The sequence below is a fragment of the Ascaphus truei genome, unplaced genomic scaffold, assembly GCF_040206685.1.
Source record: "Ascaphus truei isolate aAscTru1 unplaced genomic scaffold, aAscTru1.hap1 HAP1_SCAFFOLD_730, whole genome shotgun sequence".
In the NCBI taxonomy this organism is placed as follows: domain Eukaryota; kingdom Metazoa; phylum Chordata; class Amphibia; order Anura; family Ascaphidae; genus Ascaphus; species Ascaphus truei.
The window spans coordinates 164767-184029 of NW_027457065.1; the positions used below are offsets into that span (position 1 = coordinate 164767).

A 19263-nucleotide genomic window follows, 5' to 3' on the forward strand; every position below is an offset into this window, starting at 1 on the left:
AGGCAAGGCAGCGCTCAGACAGGACAAGGTAACAAGTACTTCTTCACGAGCACTGACAGGGAGCAACTGCCTGCTATTTAAACGTCAAAAGCAGCTGCTAGCACCGAGGGCCAGAGAGAGGCTGATTTCCTGTCAAGAAGAGAGGAGCAGGAATTGCCAGGAAGCAAGATGGCCACTGTAGCTTCAGTGAGGGTGAGAGGTCACTTCCAGTCGGCAGCATCTTAGGTATCTGGACAAATCACTTATACCCATCAGTACAATATCTCCCTCACTTCAAGGCACGCATCCACACATTGATACTCTCACTGCCAGGAACACATCCACACATTAATACTCTCACTGCCAGGCACACATTCATACTCTCACTGCCAGGCACACATCCACACATTAATACTCTCACTGCCAGGCACGCATTCACGCATTAATACTCTCACTGCCAGGCACGCATTCACGCATTAATACTCTCACTACCAGCCACACATCCACACATTAATACTCTCATTGCCAGCCACGCATCCACGCATTAATACTCTCACTACCAGCCACATATCCACACATTAATACTCTCACTGCCAGGCACACATTCATATTCTCACTGCCAGGCACGCATCCACACATTAATACTCTCACTGCCAGGCAGCTAACCATACAGGATTTAAGCACACACTCATCTCGTGAGATTTTCCTGTAGAGCCATTCCCTGAGCAGTTAAGTAGTTTAGCATTGTATGAGCAAATGTGCCCAGCAGAGTGCAGCGCGAGGAGGGTCCGGATGATAGGGGTTTTGATTGGAGGAAGATGGCGCTGTGGGAGGAGCTCAGGTGAGGGAGAGGAGGAATGAGGCTGTGGCAGTGATTTGAGAAATAGGAGTAGGAGCTCAAGAGTCATTGGCCCAAGTACCCGGCTTAAGAACCATCCACCAAGAAATACCCACAGGACAGTGGGAATGGTACTGTGCATCATAGCTGCTGCCCTGACAAAGTATCTTATTGTCTCCCTTCCCCAGCAAAGTCCACTTTCCTTCAACCGTATCCTAGAAAACCCCTTTGGCAACGAACCATGAACCCGAAGAGTGCAAAACTGAGGCATGATGAGAATTCTCAAATTAACCCAAACTACTAAATAGCACACAAACACATTTTATTAACATCAAACGTTTGTTACGAAGCATTAATTGATATGTCAATTTCATTTTGAAGTCTACATTGCATAACATGAAAACTGTATATGAAGAATGTTACATTTTGTAGACGATTTTAGTGTGTGCTATACTAAAGTTATACAATTTAGTATGGTTCTCAATCAAATATAAACATCATGCAAATTAATGTTTGCTGTTTTAATTCTGGACTTTGTTTTTGGAAGAAATACACTTAAGCAGGTATTACAATATCCAGGAACCATATTACAATCATAATGAAAACTTTTTATTACGCAATTATTTTCTCAACGTTTTACACTTTCCATTTGGTGCCAAGCAATTGAAGAAGAAATTTGTATGCTGCACACCACAAACAAAACAATGCATTCAATATTAGCGGTGCTGCTGGGTCAAGGGGTACCTGTCCTGGTGATCCTGATCTGAACTGAAGATAAGGGAGATCCAACGCACAACGGATTTGCTAAATAGAAATTTATTGTGCCACACGTTTCGACCATTAGATCTTTCTCAAGCCTGTCACTTGAGAAAGACCTAACTGCCGAAACGTTGTTTGACACAATCAATTTCTATTTAGCAAATCTGTCGTGCGTTGGATCTCCCTTATCTTCAGTTTTAAGCAATTGAAGAAGCCTCCACAACTGGAGCATACAGCCATATATACATTCAAATACATCGGCACGCAGATTGCAACTTTGCAATGGGACTGGAATAACTACTGTATTTATCATTGATATAGGGATTATTATAATTCTATAGGGTAAGTAATATACCACCGCTGCATAGTAACTTTTTTTCACTTGGGGTGTTTGGGTTTTAACTGTGGGGGAGACTCACTACGTGCCCTTTTGGCGTATCACACGGCGATCAGGCGTTAACTTCCTTTCTTATCAATGGCAATCACAGGATCACAGTGCGATATCCCGCGTCCGCGCGTAGTGAGTCCTGGCCTTTTTATTATGTTTTTCTTTCTGTAAGAACTGTCAATTCTCTCAGTGGCTTAATTCAGGTATTTGTATTGTATTGTTCTGCACTAAATTACCTGATCCTATATTTGCTGATTATTAAGATTTTTGCTTTTTTGAACTTTGTGGCCATAACAAATGTGTATTCTCATTGTGCTTAGCATGTTAGCTGTGCTGTGATCTATAAGTGGTACACAATGTTAATCTCAGTCTTCACTATACAACACTATGCTTTTCAGGTACTTCCACCAGTGATATATTTGACAGCAGTATGTATTACGGTGTGTGACAATATAATAACACTGTATACTAAGTATATAGAAATGCATGTAAGTGTTTGCATATTCTTCATTTACACGTTGCAAAGCCTGTAATTCATATTTTCAATCTCATGTCACAAAGAGCACTCAAGTACTCTTCATTATAAGGATCACGTTTATGGGCTTTTTCATAGCAGTCAATTGCTTGCATATTCTCTCCATTCTGCTGATGGACAAACCCAAGCAGGGCAAACCCAGTGGCATCTGACGGGTTTCTTTTTATTATTCTTTCAGCCAACTTGTTCAAATTCTTTTCAGATCTTTGTTTTGTTTTGGTTCGAATGCTTATCATGAGCACCTCTTTGTGATGTCTTATGGCTTCAGATTCGGATTTCCTGTGATATTCTTCATAAACTCCATAACTGTTGTGGATTCGTTGCTTCTCTTCACATGTGAGATTTTCCATGCTTAGCACTTTTTTAAATGTTTCTTCTGCTTTTTGGTATTGATTTCCGTCAGTATACATGTTTGCTAGATCAATGTGTGCGCATACAAAAGATGTTTTCAACTCCAGAGCCTTTTCAAAGTAAAATGTGGCATAACGAATCATTTCCCTTATTTGTTGTGTGTAGGTACCAGTGGGTTGAAAATTGAACTTTGCAGCCTTTGCATCTCTTTTCAGTTGTATCATATTTTGTCTGTAACAATGACCTGCCTGGTGGTGAAGAAATCCAGAGCTGGGAGTCAGTTGTATTGCTTTATGCAGAACATCAAGAGCCTCCTTCGTCATTCCTTCTCTCCTGTAAAATTTTGCAACATAGCGAAGTAGATATGGATAATCTGGTGTTTGTCTCCGTGCTTCCTCAATGCACTTTTTGGCCTCTTTAGCATGGTTTAAATCCTGATGTTTCAAACCAAGAAGAGCCCTGACCACTGTATCTTTCGGATTTAGCTGTACGGCACGTTTCAACAGTTCCAGTGATAGAAGTTCATTAGTCGGGCACTTGGTTTCCTTGACACCTTCCAAGCGATACACTGCAGTTGCATAGCCCGTGTTCCACTCAGGATTTTCTGGGTCAATTTCAAGAGCCTTCTGAAAACATTCTTTGGCTTTTTCATAGTGTTCTCTACAAAATGTTAACACACACCAACCATGTTCACCGTATATCTCAGCAAGCAGGACATTGCTACTGAGAGCGGTTTCAAACTTCTTGTGAATTGTTGCCACCTTGTTAATATAGTCCTGAGCCTTTTCTAATTCGTTTGTATGATAGTACAGCCATGCGTAGTTACCATAGGTCACAACGCATTTAATGTCTCTTTCATCAGATTGCGTTTTTGGAATATGCTCTTCAGCTATTCCTAGCTGGGCAATGGCTTCCTCATTTTTGCCTTTCAGATGTTTTATATAGGCCAACGAATTGTAGATCATGTATCTGCGTGTAGTGATTAAAAATTCAACTTGATCGTTAAGCCGCTCTTCCATGTCATTAATATCACAATCCTTTGTCGGTGACCACCATGTAAAAGGGCACTCCAGCTTCAAGAGGCTGGTCTTCAAAGAACTCTTTAAAAGCTCACTAAGAAAAATAAAAGAGATTGGGCATTAGCTTGTGTAGCCATGCATAATAATGACTGCGTACATCTTCTCTGTTGGCAGTAAGTCCTGGTAAGTACAGGCCTGCCAACAGTAGTTATGGAGGTTTTCCCTCACACCCTGGTGTGGTGCCCTGTGTAAGGAAGGGAGTGGCTGTATGCTCTGAGTCCCTGGATAGTGACATCAGAGATGTGCCTGCCCCCTGAGGTATAAAGGGCACAGCACTGTCAGTTAGTGTTGTGTTAGCCAGCAGTTGTGTGAAGCAGCTTGTAAAATGTATGCTCCTGCATAAGGGATTGGAGGAATACTTTTGTGACCCTAGTGCTGTAACTAGCGGTAGCAGAATGACCAATAGAGTCTGTCTAAGCCACACTGTGTCCAGGGACCTGGCGCAGTGGTGATCTCCCTAGGAGAAAGGGAATCCCACTTCAATACGGGAGGGCGTACCTGGCAAAGGGACAGCACGACGAGATGTGTGGCTAGAGCCGGCAGCTGCATGGGGCAGTCTGCTACATCCCAATCCACAATAAAGATGCCATGTTCAAAGAAACCCCCACTGTGTGAGTGTGAGATTACTCAACAGTGGCAGTCACCACCGAGAAGGAGTTCCTCACCAGGACCATCTCCCTGCGGAAGCATAGATCCTGATGAGGTGGAGGCGCTGCACATGAAGTAAGTTGGACTCGTAACCACTACCTCAGATACCTGTCCTGCTGCCATCCTCTATAACACCAAGCGGGAGACTCAGGAGTCCTGTTACTTGCAGGTGCACCACCACACACGACCTTGTAATGGGGACCGGGTAGACCACACGGGCCAATGTGAGATTGGGTGGGTCAGACAAGGGGGGTCCAGCCGTTACACTTGTAACAGCATTATACTATGAGGCTGCTATTTCATGCTACAGTAGTTCTAGAATTTACAGTAGTAAGTATTATGATGTTAAAAATATAGAACAAGCTTACACTCTCCCCGTCTACTCTAGCAGTGGACAAATGTGTCTTAAATAGGTGTTAAGATCCTGCAACCATACTGCTGATGCACACAACTACAAAATACCATATTGGATCAGCACTCAAAAAAGAAATCAATGAAGATAATGATACTCAGGTGTCACTTTTGGTCTCACCAAGTTTCTTCTTTAATGTATCAAAAATCATCAGCAATATAAACATATAAGAACACACAAGGAAAGGTATGTCAGCAGACAGACAGCCTGAGAAAGGGGCGAGGAGGCCTTAAAACGTTTCTCTAATTTGCACATTTACTAGTCTGCTGACTTACCTTTCCTTGTGTGTTCTTATATATGTTAGTATTACTGCTTATTTTTGATACATTAAAGGAGAAACTTGGTGAGACCAAAAGGAACATGTGAGTATCATTATCTTATTTGACATATTTTGCGAGTGCTGATCCAATGGGACATTTTGATAACATGATGTAAACCACATAGATATTTCAACTAGACGTGCAAAACTTTCACACAAGTTCATGCAAGTGGTGAATTTGTGTTACAGACACACAGATATATACCATTAGCAGTGTTCGACAAACATATACATTTGCACGCCCCGGGCGAGTGGATTTAACTTCGTGGTGAGCTCCTATTGGCCCAAGCAGCACACGTGTGGTACTAGGTGGCGAGTAGATTTTTTGGTGATTTGTAGCCCACTGACCATTAGCATATAGGGATTTGATTGGAGGATCCTGATAAACAAAATGTGTCAACACTTTAAATTAACTCCAAAAAGGCTGACATTTTTTCACCTCTAAAAAAAAACCTAATTGACATGCTATTCAATAAACCCTGGAGAGCTGTGATACGCAATCACACCCATTGGGCCACACTTTTTTTCCTTGGCTGCCATAGGGTGCATTCACAGTATAGAAAACTCAATTCAACAGCCTGGCACTAGTTTAAAAAATATTAATACACCTATAAAATCACAGTATTATTGACTACTAAGTAACCATAGTGGTCATACTTGAAAACGAGAGGTAACTCTCAATGTATTACTTCCTGGTAAAACATTTGATAAATAAAGGTATTATGCATCAAGCAACGGATTCAGGTTTTGTTCTGCGGCACATTTGTTTTCAATTTTTTCCCCTCTTTGGGACATCAAGTAGCAAAGTGTGTGTGTGTGCGTGTTTATTTTTTTCCTCTTATCTATATATTACAATGGCCTACAGACCTATTAGCCATAATTTGTTAAGTCGTACTCATTATTAGATGGAGGGTAGTTAGGTATATAGGGGTTGAGATAGTGGGAGTGGATGATGGGGCATGTGCCCCAGATAGAAAGGTTAGGTCCCCCTGTGGGAGGTGAGAAAGGTTAACCCATTGTATGCTTTAGCTGCAGGGCTGGTGCAACCACTTGGCAACTTAGGCGGTCGCCTAGGGCAGCATATTTTGGGGGGGTGGCAAAAAATGCGGTAAGTATAGGACGGCGGAAGCAGAGGAGGAGGACAGTTGGTGGCAGGAGAGGAGGAGACTGGCAGGCGGCAGCAGGAGATGAGGAGGAGGACATCAAGCAGGAGAAAGGGACTGAGAATAGTGGGAGAGGAGCAGTGAGGCAGAGGAGGCACGCGCCCCAGATCCGTCCCGGCCATCCTGCTCTGCTCCTGTGGTCCTCAGTCATCTTCTTCAAGTACTGCCTAACATGCGCCTTCTCTGCTGCCCTGTTCTGCTCCTGCAATTCTCTGTCCTCTTCTCCCACCACCGCCCGCCATCTTCCTCCTCTGCTGTAATGCTCTTGACATCTCCACTTCAGACCACCAAAACCAGGTAGTTAAGAGAAGGGGGTGATAGAGCAGGGGGGAAGAGAGGTAGAGGAGGGGGTGAGAGGCAGAAGAGAAGGAGGGGTGAGAAAGGAAGAGGAGAAGGAGGGGGTGAGAGGAAGATGAGAAGGAGGGGGTGAGAGGAAGAGAAGGAGGGGTGTGAGAGGGGAAGATGAGAAGGAGGGGGGACAGGAAGAGGATAAGGAGGGGGTGAGCAAGGGAGGAGGGGGGGTGAGCGAGGGGGAGGGGGGTGAGGGAGGAAGAGGGGGGATGAGGGAGGGAGAGGAGAGGGGATGAGGGAGGAAGAGAAGGGGGTGAGGGAGGAAGAGAAGGGGGTGAGGGAGAAAGAGAAGGGTGAGGGAGGAAGAAGAGGGTGGGCAAGATAGGAAGGGGAGTGGGGGTGAGAGAGGGAGAGGAAAAAGAGGGGGTGGGTGAGAGGAGTTGGGGGGGTGAGAGGAAGAGGAGGGGATGAGAGGAGGAGGAGGGTGAGAGAAGAGGAGGGGGTAATTAAGAAAGGAGTGGGGGTGATTGAGGATTTGGAGGGTGTAAGAGAGGAGGAATAGGAGGGTGTGAGAGACAGGAAGAATGGGATGTTGTGAGAGAAGAAGAGGAGTGGGAGGGGGTAAGAGAGGAGGAATGGGAGAGGGGGTGTGAGAGAGGAGGAGGAGTGGGATGGGATAATATAGGAGGAGGAGTAGGAAGCGGGGTGAGAGGATGAGGAGTGGGAGGGGTGAGAGAGAGAAGGAGCTGAGGGGGTGTGAGAGATGGGGGGTGAGATGATAGAGGAGGTGGGGGGGGTGAGACAAGAGAGGATGGGGAGAGGTTGAGTAATAATGGGGCTATAATAACAAAAGAAGAATCGGAAAGTTTGGGGCGGTTCTGAACATTTGCCTAGGGTGCCGAATACCCTTGCACCGACCCGGCTTAGCAGTTAGTAAGGGATTGCATGTAATATATTGGGTAGTTCGGCAGATGATTACCTCCCACCTTCTGTCTCTGTAAGTTCTCCCATTTACTATTTAGATTGTAAGCTCTTTGGGGCAGGGACTCTGTGACAGGGTAAATAAAAGCCACCAGTTATATGCCTGGAAAACCTATGTCTAGTCTGCAGTGCAGCACTGACTAGGTTAATTTCAGCTGGGAACCTCAGGACAATTAGTTGGATCCCAGCTGCCTAATCAAGGTGTGTTAAAACCCAGGCTGTAGACACATGGAGCCTGGCTGTTGAGGAGAGAGGAGTAAGCTGCTAAAGATTACTGAAACAAGGTCTGAGTAGCAAAGTAGTTGAATTGTGAACTGTCTGTCCCCTGCATAGAAAAAGGGTAGCTACCTTATATATAAACTGTCTGCTAAAGAGAAACTGTTTTGTTTGGTTTGCTGAAGAAAAAGCCATTTTCTTTTGTTGCCGATGAAAAGCTATTTTTGTTTTGTGTGCTGTATATCTTTTAAGGCTAAATAAATAAGCCTTGTCAAGAAACCCACGTGTGTAGTTGCATGTACCCTGCAACATATTGTGTCAAGAATTGGGAAGGATTTTTTCAAAAGGCTCCTGCAGTTAAAGGGCCACACACACACACACAAGAATGGAAGAACTTTTGAAAGACTTTCTGTGCGAGCAGACCAGACAGCAGGGACAGTTAATGCAGGAGCAGGCCCGGCTGCAAGCGGAGAGAGATGAAAGACTACAAGCAGCACAGGATGAGCGGATTGCCAAGCTGCTGACCCAATTCCAAGGGTCTGCCAGTGCAGAACTGGCAAGCAGACCCCCGATACTCCTGAGGAAAATGGCTCCGAACGAGGATCCAGAGGCTTTTTTACTGACATTTGAAAGAGTCGCTGAAGCTCAGGGCTGGGCTGCAGATCGCTGGGCAACTGCGTTGGCCCCGCTCCTCATAGGAGAAGCCCAGGCCTCATATCAGGGCCTCCCTACAGATCAGGCAATGGACTACCGACAAGTAAAAGCCGCCATACTGGATCGCTTATGTCTGACCCCAGAGACCTACCGGCAGCAGTTCCGGAACATGAAGTACACCGCTAAGATGAGACCCCGGATCCTCGCTCAGCGATTATTGGACTTGTGTATGCGCTGGATACAACCCGAGGAGTGCACTAAGGAGGCAATTCTTGAGCAGGTGGTTTTGGAACAATTTCTACAAATAATAACCCCTTCCGCACGCTCGTGGGTAAAACGCCACGCTGCTGAAACCCTAGTTTTGGCGGTCCGACTCGTGGAGAACTTCCTTGGGGCTGAGCAGCAGGCGAGTGTCCTGGACCCGACTCCACCGGCACTTGCGGACGCCCAAAGAGGGAGGTCGGATCAATGGGGAACCTACGGCCCATCACGGAACTGCCAAGTCCAACGGAAGGAGCAGTCGTTCCAGCAAGGACGGAGTCCAAATGCTGGTCCCTGCAGAGACCCTCATCTCCTTCCGGATGTCGGCTCGTCGCAAAATGAGAGGAACTTCCGAGGACGTCGCCCACAGGACCCACCAGATGCCTGGTCTCCAGTAACCGGTCCAGCGGAGCGCTATCCACAGCCACCTCCTGCGAGGGAACCCTCTCCATGTTCCATCTGCGGAGAACAAGGCCACCGGTATGTGGACTGTCCACTGATGGATTGTTCATTCAGCAGAACCGTCGCCTCGGCTTTTACTGGGGAAAATTACAAGCCCTGGCTACTTCCAGCCCTGATTGGGGGAAAAAACGTCCAGGCCCTTGTAGATTCGGGCTCTGGGAAAACTCTGGTCCTCTAGGAACTGTTACCACCCAACGTGTGTTCTTTTGACTCCCCATGGAGCATTGAATGTATACACGGCAATGTAAAACGCTATCCGACGGCCAAAATCCAGCTACAGGTAAAAGGTCAGAAGGCTTACCTCGAAGTAGGAGTTGCTCCTTTGCTCCCTGCCCCCGGTGTGCTCGTTCGGGACTGGCCTTTCTTTTCGGACCTAATGGCCCCAGTCTTTCACGATGAGCATCCTTCTAGGGCTCAGGAGAACCCTGGCACACTGTTCCCCTTCTCGGCAGACCTTTTTCCCAGTAGACACCGGGTTCAAAAGACTCTGAAGCAAAGACGCATGGACAAACAGGACTTGTTGCAGAAATCTGGGTCTCAAGGTGACAACTCTAGTAGTCAGAGGTCACAAGTGATGGCTGGGGATGGCCAAAGGGAGGGGGATATGGGCCCTGGAGATTTACCAGACCTTTATCTCCCTGACTTTCGCCAGAAGCAAAGGGAAGACCCAGTCCTTGCTAGACAGTATGACAAGGTGGTGAAAATTGATGAACAGATTTTAGATGCACAGGGGGTGATAGTGTTCCCCCATTTTGAGCTATCAAAGGATATCCTATATAGGGTGAATAGGCAGACACAAACAGGGGAGGTCACCAGACAGATATTGGTTCCCAAGGCGTTTGTTAAATCTGTGTTCACTCTAGCCCATACTGTCCCTTGGGGTGGTCACCTTGGCAGGGATAAAACATTGGACCGTATTTCATCCCGATTCTATTGGCCGGGGATGCATAGTGATATTGCTAAGCTATGTGCAGCATGTCCGGAGTGCCAGCTAACTAGTCCAAAAGGACAAAAACCAGCCCCTTTGGTTCCTCTACCCTTGATGTCAGTTCCCTTTGAGAGGATTGGGGAAGACTTGGTAGGACCTGTAGAACCTTCTGCGAAAGGACACAGGTTTATCCTTGTAATAGTTGATTATGCGACAAGATATCCTGAGGCGTTCCCCCTGAGAACAGCAACGGCGAAGCAAGTAGCCAAAAGTTGTTGGAACTATTCTCACGGGTTGGACTTCCCCAGGTTAAGTTGACAGACCAAGGTACAAATTTCATGGCTAAACTGATGCAGGATGTCTTAAAGTTACTAGAGGTCAAGTCTGTTCGGACATCGGTCTACCATCCACAGACTGACGGATTGGTGGAAAGATTTAACCGAACTCTAAAAGGGATGTTGAGGAAATTTGTAGATACAGAGAAGAAAGCCTGGGATGAACTTCTCCCTTTTCTGCTGTTTGCAGTGCAGGAAGTTCCCCAGGCATCCACGGGATTCTCTCCATTTGAATTGCTCTATGGCCGCCAACCCGGGGTATCCTAGACCTCCTAAAGGAGTCCTGGGAGGAACAGCAGTCCCCTTCTAAGAATACCCTGCAATATGTACTAGACCTTAGGAAGCGCCTAGATGTGGTCGGCCATTTTGCCAGGGAGAATCTTAGATCAGCCCAAGACAGTCAGGAGAGACATTACAATCAGAATGCTCGCATGAGAGTGTTTCACCCAGGGGACCAGGTGATGTTATTGTTACCCAGTTGCGAGAGTAAACTCCTGGCCAAATGGCAGGGCCCATTCGTAGTACTCCGCCATACGGGTGATGTGGATTACGAGATTGCTAAACCAGGGTCCAAAAAGGGTAAACAAATTTACCATGTGAACTTGCTGAAACCCTGGAAGATGCAGCGGTCTCTTTTCATCCACCCGGTGGAGGAGGAAACAGACTTGGGTCCTTAGCCTCCACTGGAGAACATCGTGAGTGACGATAAAATCCCAATGGGTAAACAGTTGTCCTCTGAACAAAAAGGGGACTTGTTAGCAATAACTACACAATTCCAGGATGTTTTTTCTGACTTACCAGGACAAACTAACTTAATTTCCCATGCAATCGAGACAGCACCTGGGGTAAAAGTACGTTCCCGTCCTTATAGGTTGCCTGAAAGTCGTAGGGCTCTGGTAGAGAAGGAGGTACAAGAAATGTTACACTTAGGAGTGATTGAGGAATCATGCAGTGAGTGGTGTAGTCCACTAATTATGGTCCCTAAACCCGATGGGAAGGTAAGATTTTGTGTGGACCTCCGAAAGGTCAATGCGGTATCCAAGTTTGACGCATATCCGATGCCAAGGGTGGACGAATTAATTGACGCCCTTGGTAACGCGGAATATATATCCACGTTGGACTTGACAAAAGGATACTGGCAAATACCCTTAGAGGAAAAGTCCAAATGCAAAACAGCCTTTGCCACTCCCATGGGTTTATACCAGTTTGTAACAATGCCATTTGGACTGCATGGAGCCCCAGCCACATTTTAGAGACTCATGGATAAGGTACTGAGGCCCCATAGGACATATGCCGCAGCCTACCTAGATGATATTGTCAGTTATAGTAAACACTGGCGGGCCCATCTAAATAGGCTGAAAGCGGTCCTCAAATCTCTAAGAGAGGTAGGGCTCACAGCCAACCCTAAGAAATGTGCCTTGGGTAAAGCGGAAACCAAATACTTAGGGTATGCAGTGGGAGGTAGAAAAGTAAAGCCACTAGCCGACAAGGTAGCTGCCCTGAAAGAAGTTCCGACCCCCCAAACAAAAACGCAGGTAGGCTCTCTGCTGGGTTTAGCAGGGTACTACCGGCGGTTCATCCCCAACTATTCGGAAGTGCAGCCCCTTTAACGGACCTCACAAAAAAGTGTGCCCCTACACAAGTGGTGTGGTCAAGGGATTGTCAGAGAGCCTTTGAGGACATAAAAAGGTGTCTATCAGAGGGTCCCATCCTTAGAAGCCCAGACTTCAACAGCCCTTTTATAGTGCAAACAGATGCATCAGAGATAGGGCTAGGGGCAGTGTTGTCACAACAGTTTGAGGGAGTTGAACATCCTATCCTTTTCCTGAGTAGGAAATTGTTCCCAAGGGAAAAAAACTACTCATTGATTGAGAAAGAGTGCCTCGCAGTAAAGTGGGCAATCGAAGCTTTGAGGCATTACCTGGCAAGAGTCCATTTTACTTTGGTGACTGATCATGCTCCACTGAAGTGGTTAAATAGCATGAAGGATTCCAATGCTAGATTGACTAGGTGGTATATGGCCCTCCAACCCTTCTCATTTGAGATTCAGCATAGGCCGGGAAAAGAGAACGCGAATGCTGACTTCTTTTCTAGATAAGGGGTGGATGGTCGGGCTTCAGCAGTGCGTAGCCCCAGCCACACACTAACAGGGGAGGAATGTGACAGGGTAAATAAAAGCCACCAGTTATATGCCTGGAAAACCTATGTCTAGTCTGCAGTGCAGCACTGACTAGGTTAACTTCAGCTGGGAACCTCAGGACAATTAGTTGGATCCCAGCTGCCTAATCAAGGTGTGTTAAAACCCAGGCTGTAGACACATGGAGCCTGGCTGTTGAGGAGAGAGGAGTAAGCTGCTAAAGATTACTGAAACAAGGTCTGAGTAGCAAAGTAGTTGAATTGCGAACCGTCTGTCCCCTGCATAGAAAAAGGGTAGCTACCTTATATATAAACTGTCTGCTAAAGAGAAACTGTTTTGTTTGTTTTGCTGAAGAAAAGCCATTTTCTTTTGTTGCTGATGAAAAGCTATTTTTGTTTTGCGTGCTGTATATCTTTTAAGGCTAAATAAATACGCCTTGTCAAGAAACCCACGTGTGTAGTTGCATGTACCCTGCAACAGACTCCTTTTCCTATTGTTTTATGCATGTAGCGCTTATTTACATTGTGTTATAATATGATGTCATGTGTATTACTGCTGTAAAGTGCTATGTACCTAGAAGAGCTACACTACCGACACACTTTATTGAAGTGTGGTCGGTACCGCAAGCCGGGAAATCTCCCGGCTTGCTAGTGGCCGCCCCTCGGCATGCCGCGCGTCATAGACGCGCGGTCACGCGTCATCGGGAGCGTGCGCCCCCTGCACGCGTGTCCAGGGGCTCCCCGAGGGAGCCCTGGTGTCCCGCGATCGCGGGACAGCGGCAGGGGGTTCCGGGGGACCCGGCGGACCCGGCAGCGGTAGGGAGAGCGCCCCGATCGGAGGGCGCTCTTCCGCTGCTTCGGCGCGCGCCCGTCACACTCGGGCGCGCGCCAGGCTACTGCTGCGGCACAGAACGGGCAAATGCTCGAATAAACTGTGCCGCAGCAGTATAGGAATAAAGATATATATATATATATATATATATATATATATACATAATTAGTATTATTAATCCTTTAGGTAATATGGCGGACATGACGGGATGCACCATGCATGATGCATGGCTACAGTATATGACCACGATGGTTACTAAGGGGTTTATTTTTGAAGTCTTTTAGTATCGATTGAATCCAGGTATAAATTCTAATTCATTGTACACCTGGCATCTTCGGCAGTGAGGATAGAAATTAACGAAAATTATTCTTTTTTTTTTTTTAATTAAGCAAAAAGTGTAAAAATGTCTCAGGGGAAGACGTCCCAAATTATTTTGTAATATTCTAGTGAAAAGAGTAATAATATCAGTGGTTAAAATGCGTACAAATCAGACAGAGATGTCAATTAAAAAACAACCGAACAAAGCAGTAACATAATTTTTTTTTATTTGTGTCTCTTTAGGGATTTGTCTTTACAAGGGAAACTTTTATTAACCAAGGAAGACGAAGACTTGTCTCGTTTTGAATATAAATCTTTTTGTTTAGATGTGCCCAATAATATTTTAAAGGAAGTTGATAAAAAAAAAAATCTTTTATTTGGAGAAATAAACATTATTACTTAAAACAATACATTTTAGCGAATAATTATGGTAAGTAATGGGGGTTGGATGTGTTGGATTTTTCTGCCCCAAATAATATTTGTATAATTAATTGGATTTGAAATGCCTTAAAAATCTCTACCGGTATAAATTTTTTGTTTATACCAACAAAAAAAAAAACAGAAATACAATTCGTGGCCCTAAATTTGTTTTACATTGCCATTGGGATGTTCCAAAAATGCATTTGCTTGTTTTCATAAACAGGCGTTACTAGCTTGGTTATTACTGTATGTCACAACCACAATTGTTATCAACATAAATATATTTTAAAGGAGCAACAAAGATATCAAAAACAAAAATAAAACACTTTTCTAAAAACATTTGTTTGCTAAAAATGTTTTGTTGGATCTTTAGTTATTATTATAAATCAAAATAACAATTTATTGAGTTACTTGGAATTTTTATATTAGGCTATTTCAGTTACACCTCAGGAATATGGACTTGTTTTTGGTGCCATTCCAACTTGGAGGGGTGTTCTGAAGATACGGTACAGAGAACACGTTTGTTATTGAGCCAAGAGGACAAAGAACTTTGAATTTGTAGCTGCATTCAATCTGAATCCCTTCAGTGTATATCTGCGTTGTTCCAAAGGCGGACACTTGATGGGGCTCCCCAAGAGCTGCTCCCCTCTGCACAGGACCAGCGTGCTAAGGGTTAACATCTGCTTGTACTTTGTGGAACGTCAACCACACCCACTGGAATGTTTATGAGCCAAGAGGATAAAGAACTGTGAATTCCCAGCTGCATTCCATCTGAACTCTTTCATTGTACATCTGCTTCGCCCCAAAGGTAGATAGTCTTTGGCATAGGCGAAGGGCAGCTAAAGGTAGGGTGACCAGATGTCCCAGTTTTGCCGGGACAGTCCCCTTTTTTTCTGTCCTGTCCCTGTTGCCAGTCCGTTTTGAAAATGTCCCGGTTTTTATTCCTGGTCCCGTTTTTTAAATGCGGCGGCGCTGTGTGAGTCGGCAGCGGTGGTGCACGAGGCGGCGGTGAGGAGGCAGCCGGTGAGTATTTTGAATGGTAGAATGAATGACTGCTGGGGGTTGGACTTTAGACTAGAAAATGCTGAGCCGCAGGGGATTGGATGAAGGAGGATGCTGGGGGCGGGGCTTTGTAAAATGCCGGGCCGCAGGGGATTGGTTGGAGGTCAGAGGATGCCGGGGGTGGATGTTGTGAGCAGAGCACACTGAGCTGCTTCTCAGCATGTGTGTGTGTGTGTGTCTGTCATAGGAGTAGAGGAGGGAGAGATATGAGAAGGGGAGGGGGATATATGAGGAGAGGAGGGGGAGATATGAAGAGAGGAGAGAGAGATAAGAGGAGAGGGAGATATGAGAAGAGGAGAGGGAGATATGAGGAGGGGAGGGGGAGATATGAGGGGAAGGTATGAGGAGGGGAAGGTATGAGGAGGGGAGGGGGAGATATGAGGAGGGGAGGGGAAGGTATGTGGAGGGGAGGGGAAGGTAGAAGGGGAGGGAAAGATATGGGGAGGGAGAGGTATGGGGAGGGATGGAGGAGATATTAGGAGATATGAGGCAGGAGGAGATAAAAGGAGGGCAGGAGGAGATATGAGGAGGGGTGGGGGAGATATTGAGAGATATGAGGAGGGGTGGGGGAGATATTGAGAGATATGAGGAGGGGAGTGGGAGATATGAGGAGGGGATAAATGAGGAGCTGAGGGGGAGATATGAGGAGGGGAGAAAGGAGGAGCTGAGGGGGAGATATGAGGAGGGGAGGGGAATGTATGAGGAGATATGAGGAGAGGAGGGGGGGATATGAGGAGATATGAAGAGGGGGGGAGATATGAGAAGAGGGGAGGGAGATATGAAGAGGGGAGAAATGAGGAGATGAGGGGAGATATGAGGAGGGGAAGGTATGAGGAGGGGAGGGGGAGCTATGAGGAGGGGAAGGTATGAGGAGGGGAGGGGAAGGTATGAGGAGAGGAGGGAGAGATATGGGAGGGAGAGGTATGGGGGAGATATTAGGAGATATGAGGTGGGGAGGAGGAGATAAGAGGAGGGCAGGAAGAGATATGAGGAGTGGCGGGGGAGATATTGAGAGATATGAGAGGAGTGGGAGATATGCGGAGGGGAGGAGATAGGAGGAGGGGAGTAATGAGGCGGTGAGGGGGAGATATGAGATGAGAAGGAGATATGAGGAGGGGAGGGGGAGAGGAGAAATTAGGAGCTGAGGGGGAGATATGAGATGGGGAGGGGAAGGTATGAGAAGGGGAGGGGTAGATATGAGGAGAGGAGGGAAGGTATGAGCAGGGGAGGGGAAGGTATGAGGAGGGAGGGGAAGGTATGAGGAGGGGAGGGTGAGATATGGGGAAGGGGAGGTATGAGGAGGGATGGACGAGATATTAGGAGATATGAGGCGGGGAGGGGGAGATAAGAGGAGGGCAGGAGGAGATATGAGCAGGGGAAGGGGAGATGTGAGGAGGGGAAGGTATGAGGAGGGGAGGGGAAGATATGGGGGGGGCTAGAAGGAGGGGAGGAGATATGAGGAGGGGAGTTATGAAGCGGTGAGTGGGAGAAATGAGATGACAAGGAGATATGAGGAGGGGAGATATTAGGAGGGGAGGGGAGGAGATATGAGGAGAGGAGGGGGAGATAGGAGAAGGGGAGGAGATATGAGGAGGGGAAGGTATGAGGAGGGGAGTGGGAGATATGAGGAGGGGAGGGGACGGTATGAGAAGGGGAGATATTAGGAGATATGAGGTGGGGAGGGGGAGAAAAGAGGGGGGCAGGAGGAGATATGAGGAGGGCAAGGGAGATATTAGGAGATATGAGGAGGGGAGGGAGAGATATGAGGAGGGGAGGGGGAGATATGAGGGGAGAGGAGATAGGAGGAGGGGAGGAGATATGAGCAGGTTAGTTATGAGGTGGTGAGGGGGAGATATGAGATGAGGAGAAATTAGGAGCTGAGGGGGAGATATGAGGAGCTGAGGGGGAGATATGAGGAGCTGAGGGGAGATATGAGGAGGGGAAGGTTTGAGGACGAGAGGGGAGGTATGAGGAGGATGGGGGAGATATTAGGAGATATGAGGTGGGGAGGGGGAGATAAGAGCAGGGCAGGAGGAGATATGAGGAGAGGCGGGGGAGATATTAGGAGATATGAGGAGGGGGAGATATGAGGAGAGGAAGGGGAGATATGAGATGGGGAGGGGATATATGAGGAGGGGAGGAGGAGATATGAGGATGTGGAGGGGAAATATGAGGAAGGGAGGGGGATATGTGAGGAGGGGGAGGTATGAGAAGGGGAAGGGGAGGTATGATGAGGGGAGGAGGAGATATGAGAAGAGGAGATGAAGGGGGAGGTATGAGGAGCGGAAGGTATGAGGAGAGGAGGGGAGGTATATGGAGAGTTGAGGGAGGTATGAGGAGAGGAGGGGGAGGTATGAAGGGGGGAGGTATGAGGAGGGGAGGTATGAGGGGGCAGGTATGACGAGGGGAGGGAGAGGGGCTGTGTGAAGGTCAGTGACAGTGTGTGTGTTTGTCACTGTGTGTGTGTGTCACTGTGTGTGCACGTATATTGGGGAGGCAGGTTGAGTGTGGGAAGGGGAGAAAAATACATGGGGGTGGTGGTGTAAGAGAGAGGGGGGAAGGAAAGGGTGACTGGGGAGTGTGAGGTGGGGTGAGAGTGAGAAGTGTGTGAGAAGAGACCCTATTTTGCAAAGTGTAATATACACACAAGGTCAGGAAATTCACATTTTTAAAATGTCTTAATTTTAATTAATGCCTACATTTTTTATTTAATTTTAATTTGTCAATTAATTATTTATTTAATTTTAATTTGTTAATTATTTTAATTAATGTCTTCATTTATTTTTAATTAAAGCAGAGTAGATAAAGTACATTTCAGATTTCAGGCTGCAAAGTGGTTTGTTTTATTTCTGATAGTGAAACTCTCTACTTAATAGAATTTGTTATGTTGAAGTTAAACTTTTAAAAAAGGTGGTTTGTGGGGTTTTTTTCTGCTGCTGTTTAGAAATGTAAATGTATTGCATTTAAATGCCGATTTCAAATTGATATTTGTGCACCCTTTTTTCTGCAGTGTGGGCACTCACAACGGACATTGTCGTGCCTGCCACGAGGACGAGTTTTGACAGACCACCACTGATCCATACAAACCTCCGGTCAGTCCAGAAAATAATAAAAAATAATTTCAAAAAATATATGTTGATTTACCTTTATTTTTTTCCAACTATTTTAGAAAACACACACACACACAACCGAGGGGTGAAGGAGCAGAGAGAGCGAGAACGGGAGGGAAGAGGGGGAGATGAGAGTTTGTGTTGGGTTAAGAATTGGAAATAAATAAAATTTGAAGTAGTAATCATCCCCTCTGAAATGGGCATTCCTGGCCAATAATGCCCTGGCTGTAAGAGTTGAAGGGCCCAAGCAAAGCCCCCACCTCTATACACACAAACACACACTGCAGGGCCCACCTCTATACACAAAAAAACCCATTGCAGCTCCCACTTCTATACACACAAACACACACTGCAGGACCCACCTCTATACACACAAACACACACTGCAGGGCCCACTTCTATACACACAAACACACACTGCAGCCCCCACCTCTCTATACACACAAGCACACACAGCAGGGCCCACCTCTATACACACAAACACACACTGCAGCCCCCACCTCTATACACACAAAAACACATTGCAGCTCCCACCTCTATACACACAAACACAAACACTGCATCCCCCACCTCTGTACACACAAACACACACTGCAGGGCCCACCTCTATATACGCAAACACACATTGCAGGGCCCACCTCTATACACACAAACACACACTGCAGGACCCACCTCTATACACACAAAAACACACTCCAGGGCCCACCTCTATACAGTACACACAAACACACACTGCAGCCCCCACCTCTCTATACATACAAACACACACTGCAGCCCCCACCTCTG

General features: G+C 46.4%; 1 protein-coding gene across 1 annotated transcript; it reads right to left on the reverse strand.

Moving 5' to 3' along the window:
* Positions 1–1131: 1131 nt before the first annotated feature.
* On the reverse strand, positions 1132–3963 carry LOC142486090 (interferon-induced protein with tetratricopeptide repeats 5-like; the record flags this gene model as incomplete). Its single annotated transcript, XM_075584746.1, has 1 exon — positions 1132–3963. A coding segment is annotated over one exon (1465 nt), but the record flags the coding sequence as incomplete, so codon positions are not given.
* Positions 3964–19263: the final 15300 nt, after the last annotated feature.